The 24,578-nt window shown below is 33.3% G+C and overlaps 5 protein-coding genes and 1 pseudogene across 5 annotated transcripts; 5 read left to right on the top strand and 1 right to left on the bottom strand.

The window, feature by feature from the left end:
- The first annotated feature begins 2,165 nt into the window (after positions 1-2,165).
- Positions 2,166-2,924, top strand: LOC111484682 (MLP-like protein 328). The gene is made up of 2 exons (XM_023131311.1): positions 2,166-2,413; positions 2,507-2,924. Exons 1-2 carry the CDS (start codon positions 2,221-2,223, stop codon positions 2,767-2,769), a joined length of 456 nt encoding a protein of 151 aa, XP_022987079.1. The 5' UTR covers positions 2,166-2,220; the 3' UTR covers positions 2,770-2,924.
- Positions 2,925-5,861: 2,937 nt separating this feature from the next.
- LOC111484730 (MLP-like protein 328) lies at positions 5,862-6,632 on the top strand. The gene is made up of 2 exons (XM_023131314.1): positions 5,862-6,109; positions 6,203-6,632. The coding sequence occupies exons 1-2, from the start codon at positions 5,917-5,919 to the stop codon at positions 6,460-6,462; spliced, it is 453 nt and encodes a 150-aa protein (XP_022987082.1). The 5' UTR covers positions 5,862-5,916; the 3' UTR covers positions 6,463-6,632.
- Positions 6,633-8,545: 1,913 nt separating this feature from the next.
- LOC111484698 (MLP-like protein 34) lies at positions 8,546-9,357 on the top strand. The gene is made up of 2 exons (XM_023131312.1): positions 8,546-8,810; positions 8,900-9,357. The coding sequence occupies exons 1-2, from the start codon at positions 8,618-8,620 to the stop codon at positions 9,160-9,162; spliced, it is 456 nt and encodes a 151-aa protein (XP_022987080.1). The 5' UTR covers positions 8,546-8,617; the 3' UTR covers positions 9,163-9,357.
- Positions 9,358-10,693: 1,336 nt separating this feature from the next.
- On the top strand, positions 10,694-11,494 carry LOC111488493 (annotated as a pseudogene).
- LOC111488483 (phytosulfokine receptor 1-like) lies at positions 11,406-14,981 on the bottom strand. Its single transcript, XM_023136240.1, has one exon. The coding sequence runs from the start codon at positions 14,708-14,710 to the stop codon at positions 11,693-11,695; it is 3,018 nt and encodes a 1,005-aa protein (XP_022992008.1). The 5' UTR covers positions 14,711-14,981; the 3' UTR covers positions 11,406-11,692.
- A 522-nt stretch (positions 14,982-15,503) lies between these two features.
- Positions 15,504-24,010, top strand: LOC111483954 (protein TOM THREE HOMOLOG 1-like). The gene is made up of 10 exons (XM_023130348.1): positions 15,504-16,003; positions 16,491-16,581; positions 16,697-16,749; positions 16,832-16,924; positions 17,011-17,082; positions 18,966-19,084; positions 22,212-22,275; positions 22,385-22,438; positions 23,055-23,132; positions 23,497-24,010. The coding sequence occupies exons 1-10, from the start codon at positions 15,842-15,844 to the stop codon at positions 23,587-23,589; spliced, it is 879 nt and encodes a 292-aa protein (XP_022986116.1). The 5' UTR covers positions 15,504-15,841; the 3' UTR covers positions 23,590-24,010.
- The last annotated feature ends 568 nt before the right edge of the window (positions 24,011-24,578 follow it).

Below are 24,578 nucleotides of genomic sequence, written 5' to 3'. Positions count from 1 at the left end.
AAAATAAGAATTAACGAAAATTTCTCGAGTAGAAAATTTTAAACATAGATATATTTGTAATTTAATTCGTTAAATCATGCCTAAATTGGTTAATAAGGCCACCATTATTTATTAAAAATTAAAAAATTAAAATAGATATCTCAAAAGTTTGAAAGCCAAAAATAATTATTTATCCTAGAATTATTGTGTTATATATTAATTTGGACTCGATTACGATCTTATTAAACTTTTTACTTTCAATTTAATTTCCGCTATTTCTCTCATAATTTTAATAAAAAATACTATAAAAGTCTTCATAAATTCATTAATTTTAATAATCAATAAACAATTTTGATTTGTATTGACATGGAATAAATTAATCAAAACCCTAAAATTCAACAAATATATATATATAATTCATTAAATGCAATAGAATGTCATTTTTAGAACCAAAATTGACTTTTTAATATTTGATGTGAAATAAAGTTGAGAGGTTAGATATGAATTGGACAATATATTATTGATTTTCTCAATAATTTAAAATAGATTTTGACCTAACACTCCAACGTATATAATTCAACCGTAGAGATAATTAATTTTAATCATATGAAAAAAAAAAAAAAAACTACAAAAATATTTTAATTTCTTAAAAGGATGCTTACTCAATAATATTTTTCCACCCTATCATCACTATTTACCTTTTAAAATATTATTATATAATAGAAGATACAATTCCCATATTTAATTATTAGTTTTATAAATTTTTTTTTCTAACCCAAAAGCCAGAGTGGGTGGCAAAATATATTTCTTTAAAATATATTATTGAAAAAGCCATTTCTAAAATAGGGCTAAAAAAACATTTGATTAAAAGTATTATTATTATTATTTTTCTATGTAAAAAGTAATGATAATAATAATACCCATCCATAATCTTTATTTGTCAGTGTTTGCCCCACAAGTGGGAGAAAATGTCCAAGTATGATTATAACACTCTACACGAGAATCTCATTTACTTTAAATATATTTAAATTATTAGGTACGATACTGAATTAGTCGAACCATCCGAATAAAATTTACAACCAAACTTAGCTCAACTCTCTATTTTCTATTTTCGAGTTGAGTTATCGAGTTTCTCTTTTATTAATTTCGGATAATAATTATCTGTCAACTATATAAAAAAAATATTTTTGTAATGTGAATGCAATAAATATTCCCGATATTGAGGGGAGTTAATTAATGGTTGCCAATTACAATAAGGAAACTAAATTATAAAATAATTAAATTATTGTCTAAAAAATTCAAACAATTGTTTATTAATTTCAAATCTTGCTAAAAAAAGTCCAAACTATAGATCTTGAAATTCAAACAAGGTTCATCAATATACTTTATATTTGAGCTGTTATAACATCATTCTTTAATTTTTTTTTTAATAATTTTTAATGAAATGCTGAAATTAAAAGGTGTTTACGTTCATGCCCTAATTGTCCCTTTTTGTTGCACAAGTTCCAATATAATTAAAATTAAGATCCGTTGGAAGGGTAAACATGACTTCGAATCTCTATCTCCGTACAAATCTTGAAGTTGACCACAGAAAATCTACGGAGCGAAAGATCCCATGTTGGTTGAAGAGGATAACGAAATCTTTCTTATAAGTGTGTGTAAACCTCTCTTTAATAGACTCTACGCATTCTAAAATCATGACAGTGACGACAATACGTAACAGGTCAAAGTGAACAATATCAACTAGCGGTAGCTTTCTTCGTACTAAAAAATATATTTTGTTCATTTCTTTAATAGACGAGAATCTTCTCTGATGTTATTCTTCGCGAATCACTATAATGAACTTTTCTACATTTTCATATGTGATATTCGATATTGGTTGAGGAGGAGAACGAAACACATAAGGGAAAATCCGGAAAGAAAAGCCTAAAGATGATAGTATCTGCATTTTAAAGTCTTGAAAGGAAACTCGAAAGAAAAATTCTAAAGAGGACAATATCTACTGGTAAGGATAAAGGATGGGTGGGTAGTAGTTGAAGATGGCTACCCGTTCAAATTATGATACACATCATCAACATCAAAAAATATTTATGATATCTGAGTAGGCCAAATGCAATAATTGATGAATTAAACAGCAAAAATAATAAAATAGTTCATCACTCCATGAGGGTGTGTATAAGAAGGGGAAGCCATTGGGGGAGTGTTATCTGCATACCAATCTCCAACACCGTTTCTGAAACAATGTCTCTTCGTGGGAAGTTCGTGAGTGAATTGGAATTAAATGCAGCTGCTCACAAATACTATAAGGTTTTCAAGGATCAAGTTTCTCATATTCCCAATATCAGCCGTGGCATCATCAAAAATGTTGAAGTTCATGAAGGTGATTGGGATACCCATGGCCACGGCTCCATCAAAATCTGGAATTACAATATCGGTACGTATGAACGATCGCGATATCGACTTATTGTTTTTGTTTTCATTAGGGTTACGTGAATAACTCGTTGTTTTTGTATGTTGGATGGTTAAGATGGCAAGGATGAGGTCTTCAAAGAACAAGTGGAATTTGATGACGAGAAGCTGGCGGTGACTTTGATTGGATTAGAAGGAGATGTATTTGAGCATTACAAAATCTTCAAGGGAATATATCAAGTTGTGCCAAAGGGACCTGAACATAGCTTGGCGGTTTTGACGTTGGAATATGAGAAACTTGATGATGGGTCTCCGTATCCATATAAGTACCTTGATCTCATGAATAATCTCACCAGGGACATCGAGTCTCACCTTAAGTAAAAGCTCCCTCCCTCGTATGTTGATGTGTCGTTGGTTATATTATGTTCTTTGTTGTGTTTTCCTTTTGGAATTCGCTGTTGGTGATGTTTGTTTGTGTTGTGTGCTTTACTATGCTTATAAAAATAAATAATGGTTAAGTGATTATTCTCTTTCAATTTTTTGTTAATTATGGAGAGAATTAAAAAATGCATCATTATCTTTTACCACATCTGGAATACCTTCAATAAATTCCTCGGGTTGTAATTTTTAAAAGAAAAATCGAAAAATTTTCTTATGTCAAGCCTCGGGTCTTATAATGGTATATGATGAGGTCGAACCTCCACTCAAGATACCAGTCATTCACTACCAAAACAATTTAAGCTAACAAAGTCTAAGAATTGAAAATTGGTTTACCCATGTGTTAAAGACACGTCGTCTAGTAGATCTACGTTGCTAAAAAAAAAAAAATATAGAAATTGCCCACTTGTCTTCTCGGTTTTTAGCTCCCCTTCGCACCTAACCCCCCAAATCCTTCTCGTTCTCTTCACAACACTCCCTCGAGTCACTCTCTTTAACCAATTTCAGATTCCATGCTTAGAAACATCACTCAGTTTCCAACATTTTTGTCCCATAAATGATGATTTCATACTTTCCAAATAGATTCGATGAAATGACACCTCAACCCAAGATACCTTTGTCCACTATTGTGATAGTTCATCCAAAGATAAAATACACCTCTAGTAAATTTGCAGCACTAGAACTTGGTGAATAACTTCCAGACTCGGTTAGGTATGTGACAAGTAAATGAACCACTCGAAACTTTCAAGCCTTCCTAGAAACTCAAATATCTACATAACTTAGACCCTAACTTTCTTGAGTCAAGAGAAAAGCACGTGGTACTCACTTGTATTAAATTTACCATTTTTTTTTTTAATTTTGCAATTTTTTTTTTCATAAGCTGATATTTCCGAATATAGGATATTGAACATTTTAATTAAAACGTCCATACTTATCTTACCAAAAATTTGATGGCCTTTAAATTATGTCTTCAAAATTCTCTATAGGCCCATTATGAGGCCCATTTTGTAGCCGAGGAAGGAATGGATAATGAAAAGGCCCATTATTAGGCCCATTTTACTTATTTTCTCCTAATTTCTTTTTTATAATTTATGTCGATATAAATATTAAAATTTTTAATCTATGTTATATTATGCTTAAATTATGCTTAAATTGGTTAGTATGCAAACATGAACATACTACACGATAATAAGACCACCATTATATATCAAAAATTAAAATAAAATTAAAAATAGATATCCCACAACTTTGAAAGCACAAATAATTATATAGAAAAATTAATTTGATTTATTTTCATTTAATTTTATCTAAACTTAAACGTGTTACCTTTTTTACCTTAATTTAATTTTCGCTATTTCATCTATTAATTTTAATAGAAAAAAGTATAAAAGTCTTCATAATTTCATTAATTTTAATAAAATAAAATTTCACACGAATGATTTGTATTAACAAATAACTTTATCGAAATTTATAAAATTTAATAAAAATAGCTATAATTCATTAAATGTAATAGACGAAATTTTTAGAACAAATAATTTTGCAATACTTTTTTATCTCTAAAATTTGATTTTTTTTTCTAAATTACTTTTTTTAAATGATGTATATAAAAAATAGATGTGAAATATAATTATACTAGAAAAAACTACAAAAATATTTTAATTTATTAAAAGGATATTAATACCGTACTATCATCACTATTTATCTTTAAAAAAAGTACAATATATTCACCAATTTTTTTAATTAATAAGATATCATCATAAAAAAATTATAGAAATTAATTATTAGTTTTATCATTTTTTTTTCAACAAAGAAGCCATGGTGGGTGGCAAAATATATTTACTTTAATTTAATATTATAATATTAATAATAGGTTTTTTCAATGACACTCATCATATTTAATATTTTCTAAAAAATCTTAGCTTTAAAAAAATAGTTTCAATAGAAAGATATAGTATTTTATTAAAATAAAAAACTAACCATTAACGAAAACTAAATTTAGGGTTAAGTGATTTAAAATAACTAAATTTCAACATTTAAAAATATAAAAACTAAATTATAATAAGTTACCTAATCTAACATAATTTTTTAATTTTAAAATGGTTAAAATAGTTTAGTAAGGTTTTTTTATATTGAGATTAATCAGAATTTTAATATAATTTTAGGATATTCAAGCTGATATTAAAATTTATTTATATCATTATTTAACGCGAAAAATGACTTTTTTTTAAGTCATTAAAATCTTCTCAATTTTTTTTTTTTTTTAAATGTCTAAAAGTAAATATATGGTGTGGAGGTTGGTTATGCCATTATTTAAGTTCATGCCCTAATTGTCCCACACCCAACACGTGCTTCTAAAAAGCCTTATATTTTGTTGCACAAATTCCAAAATTAATTTTATACATGTGGTTAGTGCTAGGAGCATAAAGACTAATGTTTCCGAGCTTTAAATCTTGAAGTTAAGAATGGAAAATCCACTAAATGAAGGTCAACATGAGATCCAACGTTGGTTGGAAAGGGTAACGAAACATTATTTACAAGGATATATAAAACATTCTCACATTAGTTGAAAAGGGTAATGAAACATTCCCATATGAGATCTCCTTCACCGCCCCAGACACAATTCCACATTAGTTAGAAAGGATAACGAAACATTCCATTATGAGATCTTCATCACCGTCCCGGAAACATTCCCTCATTAGTTGGAAAGGGTAACGATACATTCCTAGATGAGATCCCCATCACTGTTTCACATTAGTTGGAAAGAATAACGAAACATTTTTTGTAATGGTGTAGAAACTTCTCATTTGGTCATGAATACAGAAAATAAATGATGGGTAGGAGGTATGAGGTAGGAGGTAGGAGGTAGGAGGTAGATGAAGATGGCTACCCATTCAAATTACGATACACCTAATCAACATCAAAAATATATTTATGATATCTGAGTAGGCCAAATGCAATTATATATGAGTACCCATTCAAATAATTGCAAGAAATAACCAATAAGAATCATGAACTTGTTCATCACAAAGGGTGTGTGTCTATAAAGGGAGTCTTATCTGCAAACCAATCTCCAACACCGTTTCTGAAACAATGTCTCTTCGTGGGAAGTTCGTGAGTGAACTAGAATTAAACACAGCGGCTCACAAATACTATAAGGTTTTCAAGCATCAAGTTTCTCATATTCCCAACATCAGCCCTGGCATCTTCAAAAATATTGAAGTTCATGAAGGTGATTGGGATTCCCATGGCCATGGCTCCATCAAAATCTGGAACTACAATATCGGTATGTATCAACGATCGCGATATCGATTTATTGTTTTTGTTTTCATTAGGGTTAAGTGAATAACACATTGTTTTTGTATGTTGGATGGTTAAGATGGCAAGGATGAGGTCTTCAAAGAACGAGTGGAATTTGATGACGAGAAGCTGGCGGTAACCTTTGTTGGATTAGAAGGAGATGTGTTTGAGCATTACAAAACCTTTAAGGCAACACATCTAGTTGTGCCGAAGGGACTTGAACATAGCTCGGTGGTTTTGACGTTGGAATATGAGAAACTTGGTGATGACTCTCCATATCCGTATAAGTACCTTGATCTCATGAATAATCTAGCTAAGGACATTGAGTCTCACCTTTAGTAAAAGGTTTTTATGTCTGGATTCGAAATCTATGTTATTGTCCCTCACATTTTGATGCATGGTTGATTATGGTATGCACGTGTTGTATTTTCCTTTTAAAGTCAACTCTTGGTCGTGTTTGAGTTGTGTGCTTCTCTATGCTTATAAAAATAAATAATGGTTATCCTTTATGCATGAAATGGTTATTCTCATTCAATTTCGTTAACTACAGAGAGAACGGAACACATTTATAGTTGACCAAAAACGAAAAAGCTTAACGTTCTAGAGTTTTTTCTCATATTTTCTTTCATATATTTTTAGAATTTCTAGAAAATTTCTATCTGCATTTTGAATTTTGTTATCTAATACCCTCAATAAATCCCTGAAGTTAGATTTTTTAAAAGAAAAAGCCCAAAATTTTGCTTATGTACGAGATCGGGTCTTATAATAATATATGACGAGGTCGAGCCTCCATCCAATTATAAATATATTACTTACTAATTAGGTGGGTGAGCGTTTGTGAGCTGCGGAATCACAAAGATAGCTCGTTTCAGGACATCAGTCTTAGATATAGGAAATTTGATCCTGGTATAGAACAATAAAGCAATAAGTATAATTATTTTTAATTTATCTTTTAAATTTTGTGTGGTTATTAATAATATTAATGAAAGATTTAAAAATAGATTACTATTTTTGTCCCATCAATTATTCTCTATTACTTCTTTGTGAAGCTTAGTATCTATTTCTTAAAGTTTTCTATTATTAAAATATTGTCCTTATCTAAACTTTGAAACTAAATTATAAAATATATCTTTTTAACCTTTTGTATTAAAAATATCATTTTTCTTTTTCTAATTTACAATATTACTTTTTATATAAAATAAAATATACGAGTATTAATTTATATAAACATTAATTGAAATTTTAATTTTTATATAAAATATACGAGTATTAATTTGAATGTAATTATAAAAATGTCAAAAAATAATATTGTAGAGAAATATTTCTTATATAAATGCAACATTAAAAAAAAAAAAAAAAACTTCTTATAATTTAATCAAACTTTTTTTAACCTTTTTTTCCTTCTTTTTGAAAAAGATTTCTATTATTAAAATATCTTCTCTATCTTTGTTCTTCTGGAAACTAATCTCTCGTTTTTTAATTTTTTCACAATTTTTTAATATTAAAATATGCGTCTCTATCAAAATCTTTTTGATTAAATTTTGAGTTAGTTGAATTGGTGACCAGAATAATACATTAAATTTTAAATTAGTTGGATTGATCACCAGAATAATTGAAATAATCAAAAGTTGAGTTGTCCAGTTATTTATTCTTTTTATTATTAAAAAAAAAATTACTTATTCATCATATATGTTACATTAATAATTAACAAACATCGAAGTTATCGTGTATTAGTTGCATTAGTAACAAAAGGTCAAATATTTTTAATATTTATAATAATCTAAAAAGTAGTGTCGGACAGTAACCCTATTTTTGAATTAACAGAGTTGATTCAACAAAAAAAAAAATGTTAATGAGCTAGTTTTTTATTTTAAAAATTATATATATGTATATATATTACGCGTTTTAAAACCGTGATGCTAACAATGATACGTAACGAGCCAAAACGGACAATATCTGTTAGCAGTGGACTTAAGTTGTTACAAATAGTATCAGAGGCTCTGAGATTTCCCATCGGTGAGAAAACCTCTTTCAATGAAACATTTCTTATAAGGGTGCGAAATTCTCTCTTTGGTAAACGCATTTTTAAACCGTAAAGTTGACAGCAATCGATGAGCTTGGACTGTTATAGTTCTCGAGTTATAAGAACAAACTAGGCACTCTAAACTACCTCGAACTCCTAAATTGAAGTTTCCAAAACTACCCTTTACAAAACCAAACAAGAGAGAGAGAAAAAAAAAAAGAAAAAAAAAAGTTATTCGTGGAAGCTACTACACTTTTTAAAAATTTTTTTTTTTATTATTATTATTATTTGCATGAGATCAAACCATTCCAGTAGATTGCCTGCTGGCCAGCACAAGAACAAAAACAACAACAAAAAAAAAAACATTATAGTAAAAGAATTTATGATGATGAGTAGTGTGTATAAAAAGGGTAAGAACATTGAACATTGTTGTCTGTGGGTGTGTTCCTTAAACCAATCGAGCAACAAACCATGTCTCTTGTTGGGAAGCTTGAGAGTGAAATAGAAGTCCACGCTCCTGCACACAGGTTTTACAGATTCTTCAAACATGAAATTTCCCATGTCGTAAATGTTTGTCCAAAGTTAATCCAAAAGATTAAAGTTCACAACGGCGACTGGAAGGATCATTGTCACGGCTCGATCAAAGTCTGGAATTACGTTGTCGGTATGTATAGTCCGCACCGACTACATTCACTCGTTTATTTTCTTTCAATGACTGATCTCGATCTTGTTGTTGTCATATGATTTTGTAAGAGGATAAGGCTGAAGTGTTGAAAGAACGAGTTGAATTCGACGACAAGAATCTTGTGGTGTGTATGATTGGATTAGAAGGAGATGTGTTCGAGCATTACAAAGTCTTCAAAGCAACATTTCAGTTTGTGCCAAAGGGACCCAATCGTAGCGCCGTAATTCTTATCTTGGAATATGAGAAACTTCACGATGGTCCTCCGTACCCTCACAAGTACCATGATGCGATGCATAAGTTCGCCAAGGATATTGAATCTCACCTTAAATAATAACGATCTTCGATATGTCTAAATTTGAGTTTTGTCTTTTCGACCTGTATTCTAATATGAACGAGTATGTTAGGTTAAAGTTGGTTCGTTAAGATGGTGAGGGTTTCGTATAAAAAAAAAAGAAAGTAAATAATGGGTATCCTCATATGTACAATAAATGGATGAAACTCAAATATAATGTTTGCTTAAATATAATATGTTATCTTTAAATATATTACATTTGACTATTTTGTTTCGTAGAACTTTTTAAAAAACTTGTGAATATTTAGTTTAGGTATTTGAATCGTTTAAATCCGTTAAGAAATGAGAAAGAAGGAGAAGTAAGAATTAGACTGGCGAGTTTCTTGAAGACGTAGATTCTAAAATTAGTCTAAAATGATTTAAGAAGTAACTTCGTCAACTTTCACGAAGGAATGTGGGGATAAAGCGAATCAAAAGACAGAGTTCTAGTGATACTCGAGAACGGTAAGTTTATGAGTTTTTAGCTAACTTTGACCGTATTTATTTCCTAATGAAGTTAATTTCATTTAGAAAACTGGATTAAAACTCTTCAAATTTGGTGAAGGATTTAAGTTGAATCGAGTTACGTAGAAAAAATTACGAAAATCAGAGTTAACGATTAGGTCCACCCAGTTAAAACTACTAATAATTTGCATTAAAACGTAACTATTTTCCTAAACTTTCTCCCTTATAATTATTCATTAAAACGTAACAACAAAAAGAACGGTAAAGCATCATGCTTAAGGTTCTTCTGTTATAAGGAACTCTTCTCTCAAATTGTTATTTCTACTTCAAGTATTTGTTTTTGTTTCGACATATTTCGATCGTGGGTCATATCCAACAAACTTATAATTTGTTTCAAATTAATCTAACATACAATTATCTCATTTAGTTCAAAGTAATAATGTGATAATTTGCAATTTATCGATATTTCTTATCCGATCCCCCTTTTGTTGTTTTTGGGATCTCCCATCTTATCAATTCATCTTCGAGTTCTATCATTTCCAAATGCTAATGGTATCACATATTTGTCCGCCAACAAAATTCGGTCTCCAACTGGAAAATATTGTTCCACAAGCATGGTAGTGAAAATGAGTTGAGCGTTGAAGAAGACATATATATCTAAACGAGGAAGCACATTAATGGCTTGTGGAAATGAAAAAGGCCAAAATTTAACTTCAATCCAATACAGATTATTGCTCTAAAAATCAACCCATCACAGGAAATTTTTAATTTTTCTCCCATTTTCTCGAGAAACAAACAAGTTTAGTTTTCTTTTTTTTACTTCTTACTTGTCAAAACGGCAAAAGGTCTTCTTGATATAGCCAAGGAGAAGAGATTGGAGAATAAGAGAACCTTTATAAACTAAATAGACACCGACTCTAAATTTCAACGTCCCATTAAAATAATAACTAAAAGTTGAATCAAGCGTAATCGTAATCGTAATAGTATGAGTATTAATCGTAGTTGTAATGGTATGAGTATTAATTTGTAATCGTAATGGTAATATTACGAGTATTTGTGTGTATAAAAAGGGCAAAGAATTGGGTATTCAAGTGTGATTGAGTATATTGTGTGAAGCAATTCAAGAGGGTTAGCAAACCATGTCTCTTGCAGGGAAGCTTGTGAGTGAAATAGAAATAAACGTAGCTGCAGAGAAATACTACAAAGTCTTCAAAGATCAACCTTTTAATGTCCCAAATATTTCCCCAAAACTTGTTCAAAAAGTTGAACTTGATGAAGGTGATTGGGACAACCATGGCCACAGCTCCGTTAGGACATGGAAAGTACACCGTAGGTAAGTGCTCTACTTGTTTGTTTACGCGAATCACTTTTTATTCTAAGCCATCATTATATTTCTTTATGTATTTGATTTGTTAAGATGGAAAACTTGAAGTTTTCAAAGAGCAAGCGGAATTTGATGACGAAAAATTTACAATCATCATGAATGAACTTCAAGGAGATGTGTTTAAGCATTACAAAACTTCAAAATAATATATCAGGCCGTGCCTAAAGGTCTCGAGCATAGTTTAGCAATTCTAAGCGTAGAATATGAGAAACTTGATGATGAGATTCCTTATCCTACAAGTACCTCCACGCCATGACTTGTGTCACATAAGATATTGAATCTTACCTTAAAAAATGACAACCTTTTATGTCTCGATACAAGCTTTGTTGGTTATTGTAGTTTTGTTACATATTTCACTCTTGTACTTCTTTATGCTTGCTTGTTGTTGAAGTTGAAGACATGTAAAAATAAGGGTTATCCTCGTGTGTAATTAAAGAAGCTAGATGATTATGCTTGCATAAATTATAATACGTTTTACATGAATATAATCCATCGTTAACTATCTTATATTTGTCAACGTGAGCATAACGAAGGACTATATTTTAAAATGTTAAAAATATAAGAACTTGTGTTAAAAATTCGTTTTTATTAATCTAAAAAATGAAGCTTCCCATCTTCAATTGAATTAGTGTGTGGAGTGTATGTAGTAAACTAAAATGTGCCTAGAAAAGCTTGGAAGATTTAACTTACTGTATTAAGCCTAGAAACTAGCTGTTGTGTTGAAGGCCTCTCTTTAGGTACTTTACACAAGCAAAGGCATGCTATATCAAGAACTTCAGCCATTGCCATCCCGTTCTTCTTGTCGTATATTAATGGATCGAACACCTCGCTTATTTTTCTGTCATTCCTCATCTCGAACACCCAAGAGACCAAATCTTGAAGTCCTTTTGACCTGCACATATCAATTGGCCTTTTACCGGTTAAAAGCTCTAACAGAACAACTCCAAAACTGTACACGTCGCCTTTATAGGTCGCAACCGAGGATTGTCCATACTCGGGTGGAATGTAGCCCAAGGTACCAACTAGATCGGTTGTTATGTGGGTAGCATTGGGAAGAATGAGTCTAGCAAGACCAAAATCAGCTAAATGAGCTTTAAAATTTTCGTCTAAAAGAATGTTACTCGACTTTATATCTCGATGGAGGATACGGGGTTCGCAGGATTGATGCAAATAGGCCAGACCCTCGGCGCCCCCCCGAGCAATCTGAAGTCTAGTATCCCAGTCAAGGCAAGATGGGCCATCAGGTTTTTCATGTAACCAGTAATCTAAGCTACCATTCTCCATATAAGAAAAAATCAAAAGCCTTTCAGCTTTATACATACAATACCCCTGAAGAAGAACAAGATTTGGATGCTGTGCACGTGAAAGAGTTTCGATTTCTGCTCGAAATTCTCTGTCCATTTGACCATAGTCACCAGACAACCGCTTTATAGCGACCTTTCTACCGTCAGGAAGGTTGGCTTTGTAAACTAAACCAAAACCCCCACATCCGATGATATTTTCTTGATCGAAGTCATTCGTTGATTTCAAAATGTCCTCGAGCGAGAGACTTCCATTGTCATTGTTTTGAAACAAAACTACCAATCCTTCCTTGACTTCCTCCTCCAAGTCATTATCGTCAATGTTAGACACTTCGTGTTCAGGATCTCCAACTCTTCCTCGAGGTGCCCGAAGTATAAACACAACCACAAGAGCTGCAAGAAACACGATTCCGAACACAATACCAATAACCATACATATAACAGTCCATATATCCATTCTTGATTTGTGGGATGGTACTAGAGGATCTCGGTCAATTGATGCACATAATACGTCTTGAACGCAGAAATTGTTTCCTTCAAAGCTAGACTTCCCAAATGTATGAAACTGGCCTCCTTTAAGAATCACCCCATGTAAATGATTGTATGCAACACTGAACTTGGACAAAAAACTGAGCATTTGCAGTGATGGTGGAATTTTTCCTGAAAGATTATTGTGAGAAAGATCCAGAGTCTCTAAGCTAACCATCCCAGAGAAGCTGCTCGGAATTGACCCCGACAAGTTGTTGTTTTTCAGATCAAGAACTAGAAGCTCCTTAAGATTTCCAAACTCTGGCCAGATTGGCCCACTGAGATTGTTGAGGCTGAGATTCAAAGTGGGAGGAAATCTTGATAATTGATTGTACTGCAATCCAGTTCCATTTTTTTTCACAAACAGAGTAAAATCCGGTGAGGAAGGGTCATCAAGTGAGAAGTATCTATCAATGAAACTCTTTATTTCAGTCATCTGTTTCGGGATATATCCAGTGAATGAATTATTAGATAAATCCAAGTAAAACAAGAACGGAAACTCGCCGAACCAGGATGGAATATTTCCTCCAAGATGGTTCCATGACAAATCCAACAGCTGCAACTTGTTAGAACCTCTCAACCACTGGGGTATCATTCCCTTCAATCCGCAATTAGCAATTATAAAAACTTGGAGGCTCTTGAAATGCATGATAGGATCATCTCCCAACACTTCACCATGGAAGTTAAAGGTAAGAACCACAGTACTCAAATTCTGACAATGTTGCAAGACATTAAGCGCAGACGAAACATTAACAATGCTCGTGTTCGTAAGTGATAAATATGATAGGCTCTGAAAATTCCTAAAGCTTTCGGGGATCTGACCGCCGAGCTTGTTCCTAGCAAGGTTTATACTACTCAGTTGGGTACAAAAGGGAAGATTGCTAGGTATAGATCCATGAAACCTATTAGTCCCTAAGTCAAGTGTAACCAGGCTTGTCATTGCTGAACAATTAAGATCAAGAGTTCCCCCTATTGAATTGTTCCTCAAATTTAGGACAGTGAGTGAAGGAGAGTTTGACAATGAATTGGGTATCTTCCCACTAAACCTATTTGACACAGCAACAAAGGAACTCAAATTCACAGAGTCGTAAAAAACATCAGGAATTTCTCCAAAAAACTCATTAGATGACAAATCCAACTGAACAAGGCTTGTTAGATTCCCAACAACACTATTCAAAAAACCAGAAAGCTTGTTATTCTGAACAAAAAGATGGGTCAATTTTCTCAATCCAGAGACCTCATCAGGTATCCCACCCCTGATAAAATTTGATTCCACATGCAGTCTCTTCAAGGAAACACATTCGGCAAGTTGAAAAGGAACCATACCAATGAAATTATTGAAACCAAGATTCAGAACCTCAATTCTAGAGGAGTTGACACAAACCCCAAGAGGAAGAACACCATTGAATGAATTATGAGAAACATTAAGAACCCGAAGGGAAGGAAGGTTTATGGTACCTGTAGAGATGCTCCCCAAGAACTGATTGAAACTGAGATCAAGAACTTCCAAGTAAGGGAGCTGAAACAGAGCAACGGGAATAAACCCAGTGAGGGAATTAGAGGACAGATTAAGAACTCTGAGGTGCTCCAATCTTGCTATTGAGTTTGGTAATGGACCAATGAGCTTCATCCCATCAAGCTCCATCTTCACAACTCTTCCAGAGGAGTCACAAGTGATGCCAATGCAAGTGCAGCATTTCGTCGAACAGTTGGTGAGCAATCCATCGATTTGAGAACTAAAAGTGCTATGGAAGTCATGCAAGGCCTTGGAGTCGTTGGAATGGCAAATTGTGGGGTTTGGGGAGGAGAAATGGAGATGAAGGAAGAAGGAGATGGGAAGAAGGACGGAGAAGAAGCTTTGAGGAGCCATTTGGGTGAATTGGGATGAAGTGTTTGGGAGTTTGGGGGAAGGAGATAGAGATGGGAATGGGGAATGGGCGTAGGGAGTGAGGGAGAAATGGCGTAACGTTGAAGCGCCATTGTCAAAGGTAGACGATGGTGGCAACAGTCAAATGGTTGATGGCTGTGCTCATCGTTGTCAAACGTAGAGCGTAGTCCCGTTGTTAACGATGTTGATAGTTGAATGGGAGTGGATGGTGGCGGTCATCACCACGTGTCGTAGATTTTTTTTGCCATAAATTTTTTAATGGAGGTAATACTTACCAAAAATAAATGACCATATATATTATATAGATATATATATTTTGTTAGCAACATACCATATATCATTCATAATTAAAGGTAATTTAACTAAAATTACATTTAATTATAATTTTTATTTATCTTTTAAGCACGGGAATTAGAATGGTATGATAACTCATTATAGTTCTATTTAGCTCACATGGATTAAGGTTGTTAAATACGCTATATAGTATTCATTTATTTCAAAGTAAATATCATATTAGTTTTGTTGAGAGTTAAGTTTTTCATTTTTTATAATTTAAAATTGTTAATCAAATCTCTTGTAAAGTGATTTAAATCTCGAGTTTTAAGATAATTTTTTTTTACTTTTTTATCTTGATTATCAAAGTTATTGGTAGAAGCGTTAAAAGTCGTTAAAATAAATGTATTAGAAATTAAAATAATACTTGGTAATTTCATATATATATATATATATAAATTAAAATTACCTTTATTAAAGATATTGGAGGGGAAAAAAACATTTTATGGAACGCATTTGGTCCAAGCTCATCCATAGCCGGGAAGAGAGAAATGTCTGTCGTTTAGCGCGTACTTTCCCATTTGGCTTCGGGGATCTCTAAATTTATCGCAAGACATCCTGTTTTTTCCCCGTTTTCGTGAACATACCGCAAGACACCAAGAATATTTGCCCCAAAACGAAGAACGAAGATAATCACTTACAAAAAGGATAAGCAAAGCCATTTGTCTCTACCGAAAAGGTCGGTTGATCGCTAAATTGTTTTGTTTTTTCATCATTGAATTTGGTGGAGGAAGGACGATTCTCTAGACTTCGATTCCAGAAGAAAGGGGAGGAGGATTCATGGAGATTAGCAGCGTCGGCATGGATAATTCGGCGGTGACGGCGTTTTTGTTGACCGACGCAACCACTTGGTGGCAAGAAATAAACGATTCTCCCCTTTGGCAGGATCGTATCTTCTTAATCCTTGCTGCTCTCTATGGCGTCGTCGCCATCGTCGCTCTTGTACGCTCTTTCTCTCCGCTCTAATAGATTTCCCTTTCTGTATCTTTGTCTTGTGTTGTCAATCTCACTTTCGAATTGAATTTAGGGGAATTGGGTTTGTTTTTACTCGATGGAATTTTGGATTATCACGGCGTCTCTTGCTGATGGTTTCATTAATTTTGTTGTTATATTGTCTTATTTGTTCCATTCCATATCTAATTCACCTGATTTTAAATATCCTTATGGTTTATTATGGGGTTTTATTTAAGGAATTTAATGTTTTTGATAATCCCGTTTCCGAGCTGGGAAAAGAACGAAGAGCTGTTAAACACGGGGCTTTTGTTATCTTCATCTTGTTCCTTTTTTGTTTCTTGAGAATAAAAAACTGGAGCGTGGGGTAACCGGTTTTAGGCAATTGAAAACCAATGGATGGGATGAAATTCGATTATACAAATCGTTTCTGGGTTTCTCAAAAGTTTGATGGTAGTGTGTTTATGCCTGGTTTTAGATTCAACTAGTCCGTATACAGTTGAGGGTGCCGGAGTATGGTTGGACCACGCAGAAGGTCTTCCATTTTCTCAATTTCTTGGTGAACGGAGGTTTATTTCATCCGTTTTCTTCTTCTTTTTTTTTTTTTTTTTCACTAACTTTTTCTTTAAATCTTGCGAGTTCTGTGAATCTCTGGGCTAAGTGAATGAACGTTTCTTACTGCAGCGCGAGCGGTCGTGTTTGTATTCCGTCGTGACGCTCAGAATTTGGAACCTCCGGTGTGGTTTGATTCTTAGATTATTGTTCTATGATTCTGTTTCCTGTAACAAGTTTAATGTTTCGCTTGTTTGCCTTGAATAGATTCTACGACATATCTTGCTTGACATGCCAAGCCTTGCCTTCTTCACAACTTATGCTCTATTGGTTCTGTTTTGGGCAGAGATTTACTACCAGGTGGACATTTTATTTTGGATTTGTAATGTTTCTTTTGCAAATATGATAAATCTTTCTGCATACACCTTACAAAAGGCTTTTCTCAGGCACGTGCTGTATCGACTGACGGGTTGAGACCAACTTTCTTTACAGTAAATGCAGTTGTCTATGTAATTCAGGTGACACTCATTGCTATATCTCATGAAGATGGTCAAAATTGGAAGCGTTTATATATATATTTTCTATTTTTTTTGCAATGCTGAGAAGAAAAATAATCTTTGTGCAAGGTGTTTACTCTTCCAGAATTAATTTATGGTTAATTTTGTTCATCTCTTTCTTCCACATTTTTTTATTCATTAGTTTGTAGCCAGCATGTTTTTTTTAATAAGACTATAGTTAATAAATAAGGCTTAAATCCAAATCAAATATTTTCTCTCTTGTGGCACTAAGACCCTGACTTAGTCATTCTCTAAACAAAGGACTAAGGGGATTGCATGATAAAAATGCTCGCAATTCAAGGAAGCACACGCAAAGATTGGTTCAGACACCCTTTACCATTCTTTCTTCACTACCTATAAAGACAATATAAATATGAGACGAAATGGGCTGCTTGTATGTGCACAAGCTAGCCTATTTATAGGAGAGCATCTCAACTTATTGTTACGCCCTCCACTTGTTTGTTTAAAGGCCTTCAACAAGCCAACTACCAACTACCAATGTTCTTACCTTACTTAAGTCTCATTGTGGTATTTGTAGTAACTGCCCATGGCATGTTGATTTCACTCACCCAGTCCATGTGGTCTTGAATCACTAAATATGGGAGTCACCTAAATGACGAAGGTTATATTTCTGCTATAAAAAAAACTATCCATAATTACCCCTTGCACCATGTTGGTGGGGTGTAACCCTTCGTAGCTACCACTAAGCCTATGGATATTTCGGTCGCCAATGTTTTGACGAAGCACTTTTGAACTCCAATTGGTATATTCTCATCACTGGTTTTTAGCATCTAAGCCTATGCTTATTTCGGTGGCCAATCTTAGCTTAGCATTTGGCTTTGTATCAAGTACCTAATTGCTGCATTATCAGTGTGTACTGCAACTCTAGCCCCAAACAAATACCTGCGGTTTTCAAATGCAAATACTACAGCCAATATCTCCTTCTCAGTAGTGGTGTAATTAACTTGAGTCTCATTTATTGTTCAGATCCTCATAAGGACATGTTGGCACTAGCATAAGCTCTCTTGGTACTCTTCATTTTCTTCCTTCCGAATTTCTCTCTTTCTTTCCGCAAATCAATTATCCTTTCCCAAGGTGGCTCTCTTCCTTTCACAAATCAGCTGGTCCTTTAAATAGACCTCTCTCCCATAAAATTCATGGCTGAGTGGATTATTTGTTTCCACCTGGATGGTTTTCCATTGGTCTGTGTGTCGAACATCTTGTTTGCTGATGTCATTAATACTCTGCGCGTGCAAGTTATGCAAAACTTGTCCAGTTAATGTTCCAGCAAGGTCATCCAACATCCATTATCTCTGCTTGCTGCAATGAACATAAGAACCAGTTACACAATTCTTTATCAAAATAACACAACATTGGCATAATATTTAGCTTTCTGGCATAATATTTAGCTTTCGATACAATAGAAATTTGTCATAATCCAGTGTTAATTTAGCACAAGATTCACCAAAGATTCAGAGTATGGACTAAAACAGTAAATGAATTCGTCTTTTTCATAAAAGAAATGTGTGATTGGGGTGTTAGCTTCTGCTGGCATTTTCAAATAACAACATCAGCAATGCCATTAAATTAATTCTTTCATTTGATTCGCAATACCAGTTATATTAATTACATAATCTGGTGAATACAACCGAGCATAATAAGTCCATGGGCTTGTTGGATGATATGGCAGATCATTTACTCAATGTGTAACTAACTATATGCTGCATGCGTGTTGGCCGTCTTTTGTGTTCTGCCTACTACGTTGATCATTATCCTAGTTGATATCAGCATGTTTCCCAATTAATATTGATTTTTTTCTAAAACTTTGATCGAAATACTTGCAGATTGTTTTGTGGCTGATATTGTGGTGGAATCCTGTTCATGTACTGGCCATCCTTTCTAAGATGTTCTTTGCCAGTGTCTCTTTGTTCGCTGCCCTTGGCTTTCTTATTTATGGGGGAAGGTAATATTAGTATCTGCTTTGTTTTCTCTGTTTCTTTATGATTTTAGATATATTTAAATAATCCTTTTTTCAGTTGTGGAGAAGTAGGCAAAACACGTATATGTTTATTGCTCGTTTCATATATATATCTGTACCTGTGAACATCTGCACTTCTAAACGTGGCTTGTGTTTCTTTAATTGGGCAGTAATGTTGTTAGTTGCTGCTTTAGTTTAAAGATTTATGTGCCAGATGTGGTATTTAGCTTAGGGAAGCTGCATAGGCTAGAGTAGAAATCTGTGAGATTCAATGCCCCCTGGGAGTGGATTGTGAGATCCCACATTGGTTGGAGAGGAGAATGAAGCATTCCTTATAAGGGTGTGAAACCTCTCCCTAGCAGACACATTTTAGAAACCTTGAGGGAAAGTCCAAAAGGGAAAGCCCAAAGAGGACAATATCTGCTAGCGATGGGCTTAGGATGTTACAAAATCCATTTGCCTATAGATTTAATAATGGTGGAATATAAATTTTCTGCTCAGTGATCCCCGGTAAAGTTAATTCTTCCAGTTGTCGAAGAGTTTCAGTTCTTTTGATGTTGCTCAACTGGTCATTGAGATTTGAGGTCTTGAGAGACAACTCTTATAAATTCTGCAAAGTTAATGAAGACTTTAGACCTTGGTTATTCCTTTTTGGGTGCGTGTGAGAGATTAGAAACTATTTTATTCATGAAAAATGATATATGAATAGAACATAGGCCAAAGGAACAAGGCAGCCACAACGAAGTTAAGACAAAAGGCTCCTGTCATATAGAATTTAATTCAGGAAACATTTATTATGATTGGAACCAAGAACGGGGCGGAGGGATTAAAGGTTGAGCCATTCTTCAATTATCATCCCAGACCTTCTACATCTTAGGCATGAGTTGGTTAACTATTTTTCTCCCTGGAACTCTCAGTTAAACTGTGGATGGAAAATTTTTTTCCCCTCAAAGTAGTTTCAAGGATGGGTCCGATTGGGGTACATAATGTATTAATTTCTTTTGCCCCAGTCTCTACCTTAGAGTTATTTAATATTTACAGCACAGGGCTTTTGGTTATGGTTAGAAAATTAATCATAAATAAGTTGGCATGCTCGATAAGATTTTATGAAATTATATTTAAAAATGATGAATAAGTTAGAATTTTTTTCTCTCTCTATATTTTGTACATATCTATTAATATTTTAATTGTAAAACAGTAATTAAAAATATTTAAATTATTTAGCTATTTTAAAAACTCTTAATACATGTCACATTAATAACTAAAACCTCATAAAACACAATAAACAAACATCCACAAGCCACAACCCGTCCCTAACCTATGTTACAAATTTCAAATGGACTTGATCTTCTTATGAATCCTAGAAAAAAAAAAAATTTAAAAGTACACGAATTCTTCGATCGGCATTCAAACAAACATACATCAATCCATAATCATTCAAACAAACATACAACAATCCATAATCATTCAAACAAACATACAAGTTCATCAATATAATTACAAAAACTAAATTATTAAACCTCTAGCTCTATTATATTTGCATAACAATAATTGGTCCAAAATGTCTAGCACCATGATTGAACATTAGGATAGGTCCTGAAAATTCAAAAACAATTAAATAATTAGTTTAAGGATGACTTGAAAAAAAAACTACCATGAAAATATTTTACTTACCATGAAAACTCTTGATCCAATAAGACTTACTTATGCACGGCCATGATGAAAGAAAATTATCTGAAAAAATAAGAGAGAATATAAAATGTGATATAGTAATACATAATAGATTGCAACAAATAGATAATAAAGAAGTTGGGGTTACCTGTCTCAATTTTAGTCAAGCCTCTAATTCTTCCAGAAGCTTTGAAGGATGTCTAATAATACTTATTTGCCACCAATTTTGTGTACATATCAAAGTCTTTGATGTTCTAGTCGTCAAAGAATTCCTATAAGAATCAAGAATTCTTCCTTCCATATTAAATGTTGATACAGAAGCTACAGTAGACACCAAAATTCCAAAAACATCTTGGACAATCTATTTTATAAAATTCGGTATTTAAAGTCATTCAGTTTCCATGAAGCCAAAACATCAAAATTATATTATATTCCACACTCGGGTCAGAAAAATACTGATCCACATCATTCTTCAATTCAAATGATTTTTTCTTCCCTTGCACCACAATATACTACTACTGAACCACTTGCACTCGAGTTCAACTCATAGAAGCTTTCATACTCATGGAAATAATACTTGATTCTGATAGTTGATAATCACTACGAGAACTTTGAGTCTCATCATAAAACTTGTAAAATTCATACAAATGAACCAAATTTCTCAAGCATTATCAATCATCTCTTTAACCCTATCATCTTGATAAATATTTGAAAAGAAAAAGGATACATAATTCAAATTCTAAGAGAACCAATTAACACATCCCTAAATATCTTACATATTGATTTGAGTTGATTTTGTCAATGAAACTCTAATACTTGTCTGTCTTCACATTTAAAGTTTTGATACTTAGAATAGAGTTCACATTCGTTCTTCCATCAATTAAAAGTTCTTGGATATCTCCAAGTTCATGAATATAAGAATTAAAAGTCATGGAAGTGCTTCTTATTCGAGTCGGGTTGAACTGACTAAAGAAATCACACCTCATGAAACTAACCAAATTTCTGGCTTTCCAAAAATCCAACCCAACTTTTAGGGTTTAGGTTGGGTAGTTCAGGTTATTGAGTCATTGAACACCCCTAAAACTAGTGAAACTTAATTCAATGACTAATGAAGATGTAACAATATGGTTTGTAACATTTTCAAAATTTTAGGAGTAATTTCCCTGAATGAATGTTCAAGGTGCAAGTATTATTAGTTTAGGAGTGGTTTCTTTTTTGCCAAAAACTAACGAAGAGGTGAGGAAGGATAACTTTTCTCATCATATGATAACCCTTTATACAAAATCAACCATTTGATATTCAGTATTTTTCACTTATTATTATTATTTTTTTGGCTTTTCTCTTTCCGTAATTTTACTATGACATCAGGCAAATTTGGAAATTTCCTGTCTGTGAGATTACATGTAATTTGCTAATGGTTTCTTTAATCATCTTTGGGTAGATTGTTCTTGATGTTACAGCGCTTCCCTGTGGAATCCAAAGGAAGACGGAAGAAGTTGCAAGAGGTACTAACATTCAAAGATAAGGATGTTGTTATAGACATCTTTTTAGAAGTTTGAGTCTTTCTTTTATGCAGTTTTTTCCCCTAATTTTTTCTTGTTTTGGGGGTGACAGGTCGGCTATGTGACGACTATATGTTTTTCATGTTTCCTAATCAGATGCATCATGGTGAGTCTACTTCTGTCCAACGTAGTTATGCAGTGCCAATAGGAGTGACTGTATATAACTTGCGAATGTAACCTTTCCGTTTCTTCTCACTGTTTAATATCACTGCGTTATAGCCATATTTCCTTATCATTTTAGTATGTTACTTTACAATCGGTTTCTGAAAGGTGATTCTCACCTCGAAGAAGCATGAATGATCGAATTTTTTGAGTTATTTGTGACAAGTTTAAGTCGTTGGAAGACTAATTTGTGATGTAGGTACTAAATATGATAATTAGATTTTGTTATTTGATGAGCATGAGAGTTTGCATAGAAAGATATTGTAATAAATAAGATATGAAGACAGTTAACATAAGGATAGTTGTATTGAACCGTGAGCAGTATATGTTCTTCTGTACCAGTAACACGGCCTGGCCCGGGTATAACAAGGAACGGTCGATACCTTCCACAAGGATTGAGGATAATTTAATAAAGTTACATAAAAGGCTTATTATTACTTTTCTTTTATTGATTCTCTTATTATTGTAGTTATTACTACACTTTAAATAAACAGCGTATAGTTTTTCCATTGCTCTATATCCATCTTAATCCTGGCTTAATTTATTGTCTTGTGCTGTAGATGTGTTTTAATGCTTTTGATCGAGCTGCTGACCTCGACGTTTTGGATCATCCGGTTCTAAATTTTATATACTACATGGTAAATTCTGGATTGTGGATTTTGAATGCATTTTGTCTATGATATTTCACTTGTGGTTGTTTGTTTTACTGGAATCTTGTAATGTCTTGGAGTATTCTAATCAATATGATGAGTTTCCAGCAATCAGTTTGAGTATTAGCATGGTTATGCTCCTTGGGACTTCGTTAATTCTGTTAAGCTAAATTGATGTTACTTCATCTTTTCATTAAAGTTTAAGCCTTACCCTTAAAGTTTATTCTTCCTTTAAATGATGTGGGGTTATTCTTTGTACAATTTATGTGATTCTTGTTCCATTATATTTTCTACTTTTTATCTTGTTCTGAAAAATGTGCCATATCGTTTGCTCGTTTTTCCATCTCTGCAGTTGGTTGAGATTTTACCTTCTTCTCTGGTCCTCTTCATTCTGAGAAAGCTGCCCCCGAAACGAGGAATCACGCAGTACCATCCTATCCGTTAAGGGCCGATTAAGAACAAGAAAGTCAGATCAAGGGGTTTCAACAAGGTGTGTGCATAACAAAGTGAAAAGTTTGGAATGAGGTGCTGAGTTTAAGGCACCTGATCCCTAAAGAAACATGCCAGAGGCATTTTGAGTTCTGTGGGTTTTGTTATTCAAAGTTAGGAAATTTGTTTGAATAGAATTCAACTGCTACAGACTGAAGTTATAGTGAGAGGATGGTGTTGGTGTTCCGTGTGATTTATCTAACCTTACTCACTGTATTTCTTGTGGTTGCCATTTTGGTTCAGTGACAAGGGATACAGTGACATTTCTAAACACAGGATCTAAACACATCCTGTATTTATAACCCGCTAACTGTTGCTGAATTCTGTATTGTTTTATTTATTTATTTCTGACAAAATCCATTGGAGGAGGAATTCGAGCCTGTTGACATCTTTAAACTCGGTTTTTATTTATTTATTTCAACAATGGTAATGGTAGAGTTCGAGTTTGAGGTTCGAAGCTTCGTATGCAAGTGGTGCCTTGGATGTTGAGTTATTTTCATGTTGGTAGTCTGTTAGAACTTGAAAGTAGAGATTGTTCATTTAGATTTTAGTACATTGACATCATAGAGAAAGAGAAAATGAATGAACGTAACATATTGTCTCGAGGGAAAGGAGCTTTTGTCTAGGGGTTATTGTACAAATAAGTGGTAGGGGTTATTGTACAAATAAGTGGTAGAGATGAAAAAGTGTTCTCAAGTTTTCAAACCTCGTATAAGTGGCTATAAACGATTATGTCACCTGTGGGGAGCATGGCCAAGAAGTAGCTAGCGAGCTGCTCCCTTTCATTCGGCCTTTCTTCATTGTTTGAATTAGGTCTTAGGATGTAATGGTCATTATGGCGAATTGCAATAAGTCGTTGGTTGAAGAGACTTTATTATCTTTTAATAATAAATCAAATGAGATGGTGGAAAAACATGATTTGAGGTTACTTGGTCTTATTTTGAT

The sequence above is a fragment of the Cucurbita maxima genome, unplaced genomic scaffold (genome assembly GCF_002738345.1).
Source record: "Cucurbita maxima cultivar Rimu unplaced genomic scaffold, Cmax_1.0 Cma_Scf00001, whole genome shotgun sequence".
Lineage (NCBI taxonomy): Eukaryota > Viridiplantae > Streptophyta > Magnoliopsida > Cucurbitales > Cucurbitaceae > Cucurbita > Cucurbita maxima.
The sequence above is the reverse complement of the archived record's forward strand: the minus strand, read 5'-3'. Positions and strand labels throughout refer to the sequence as shown.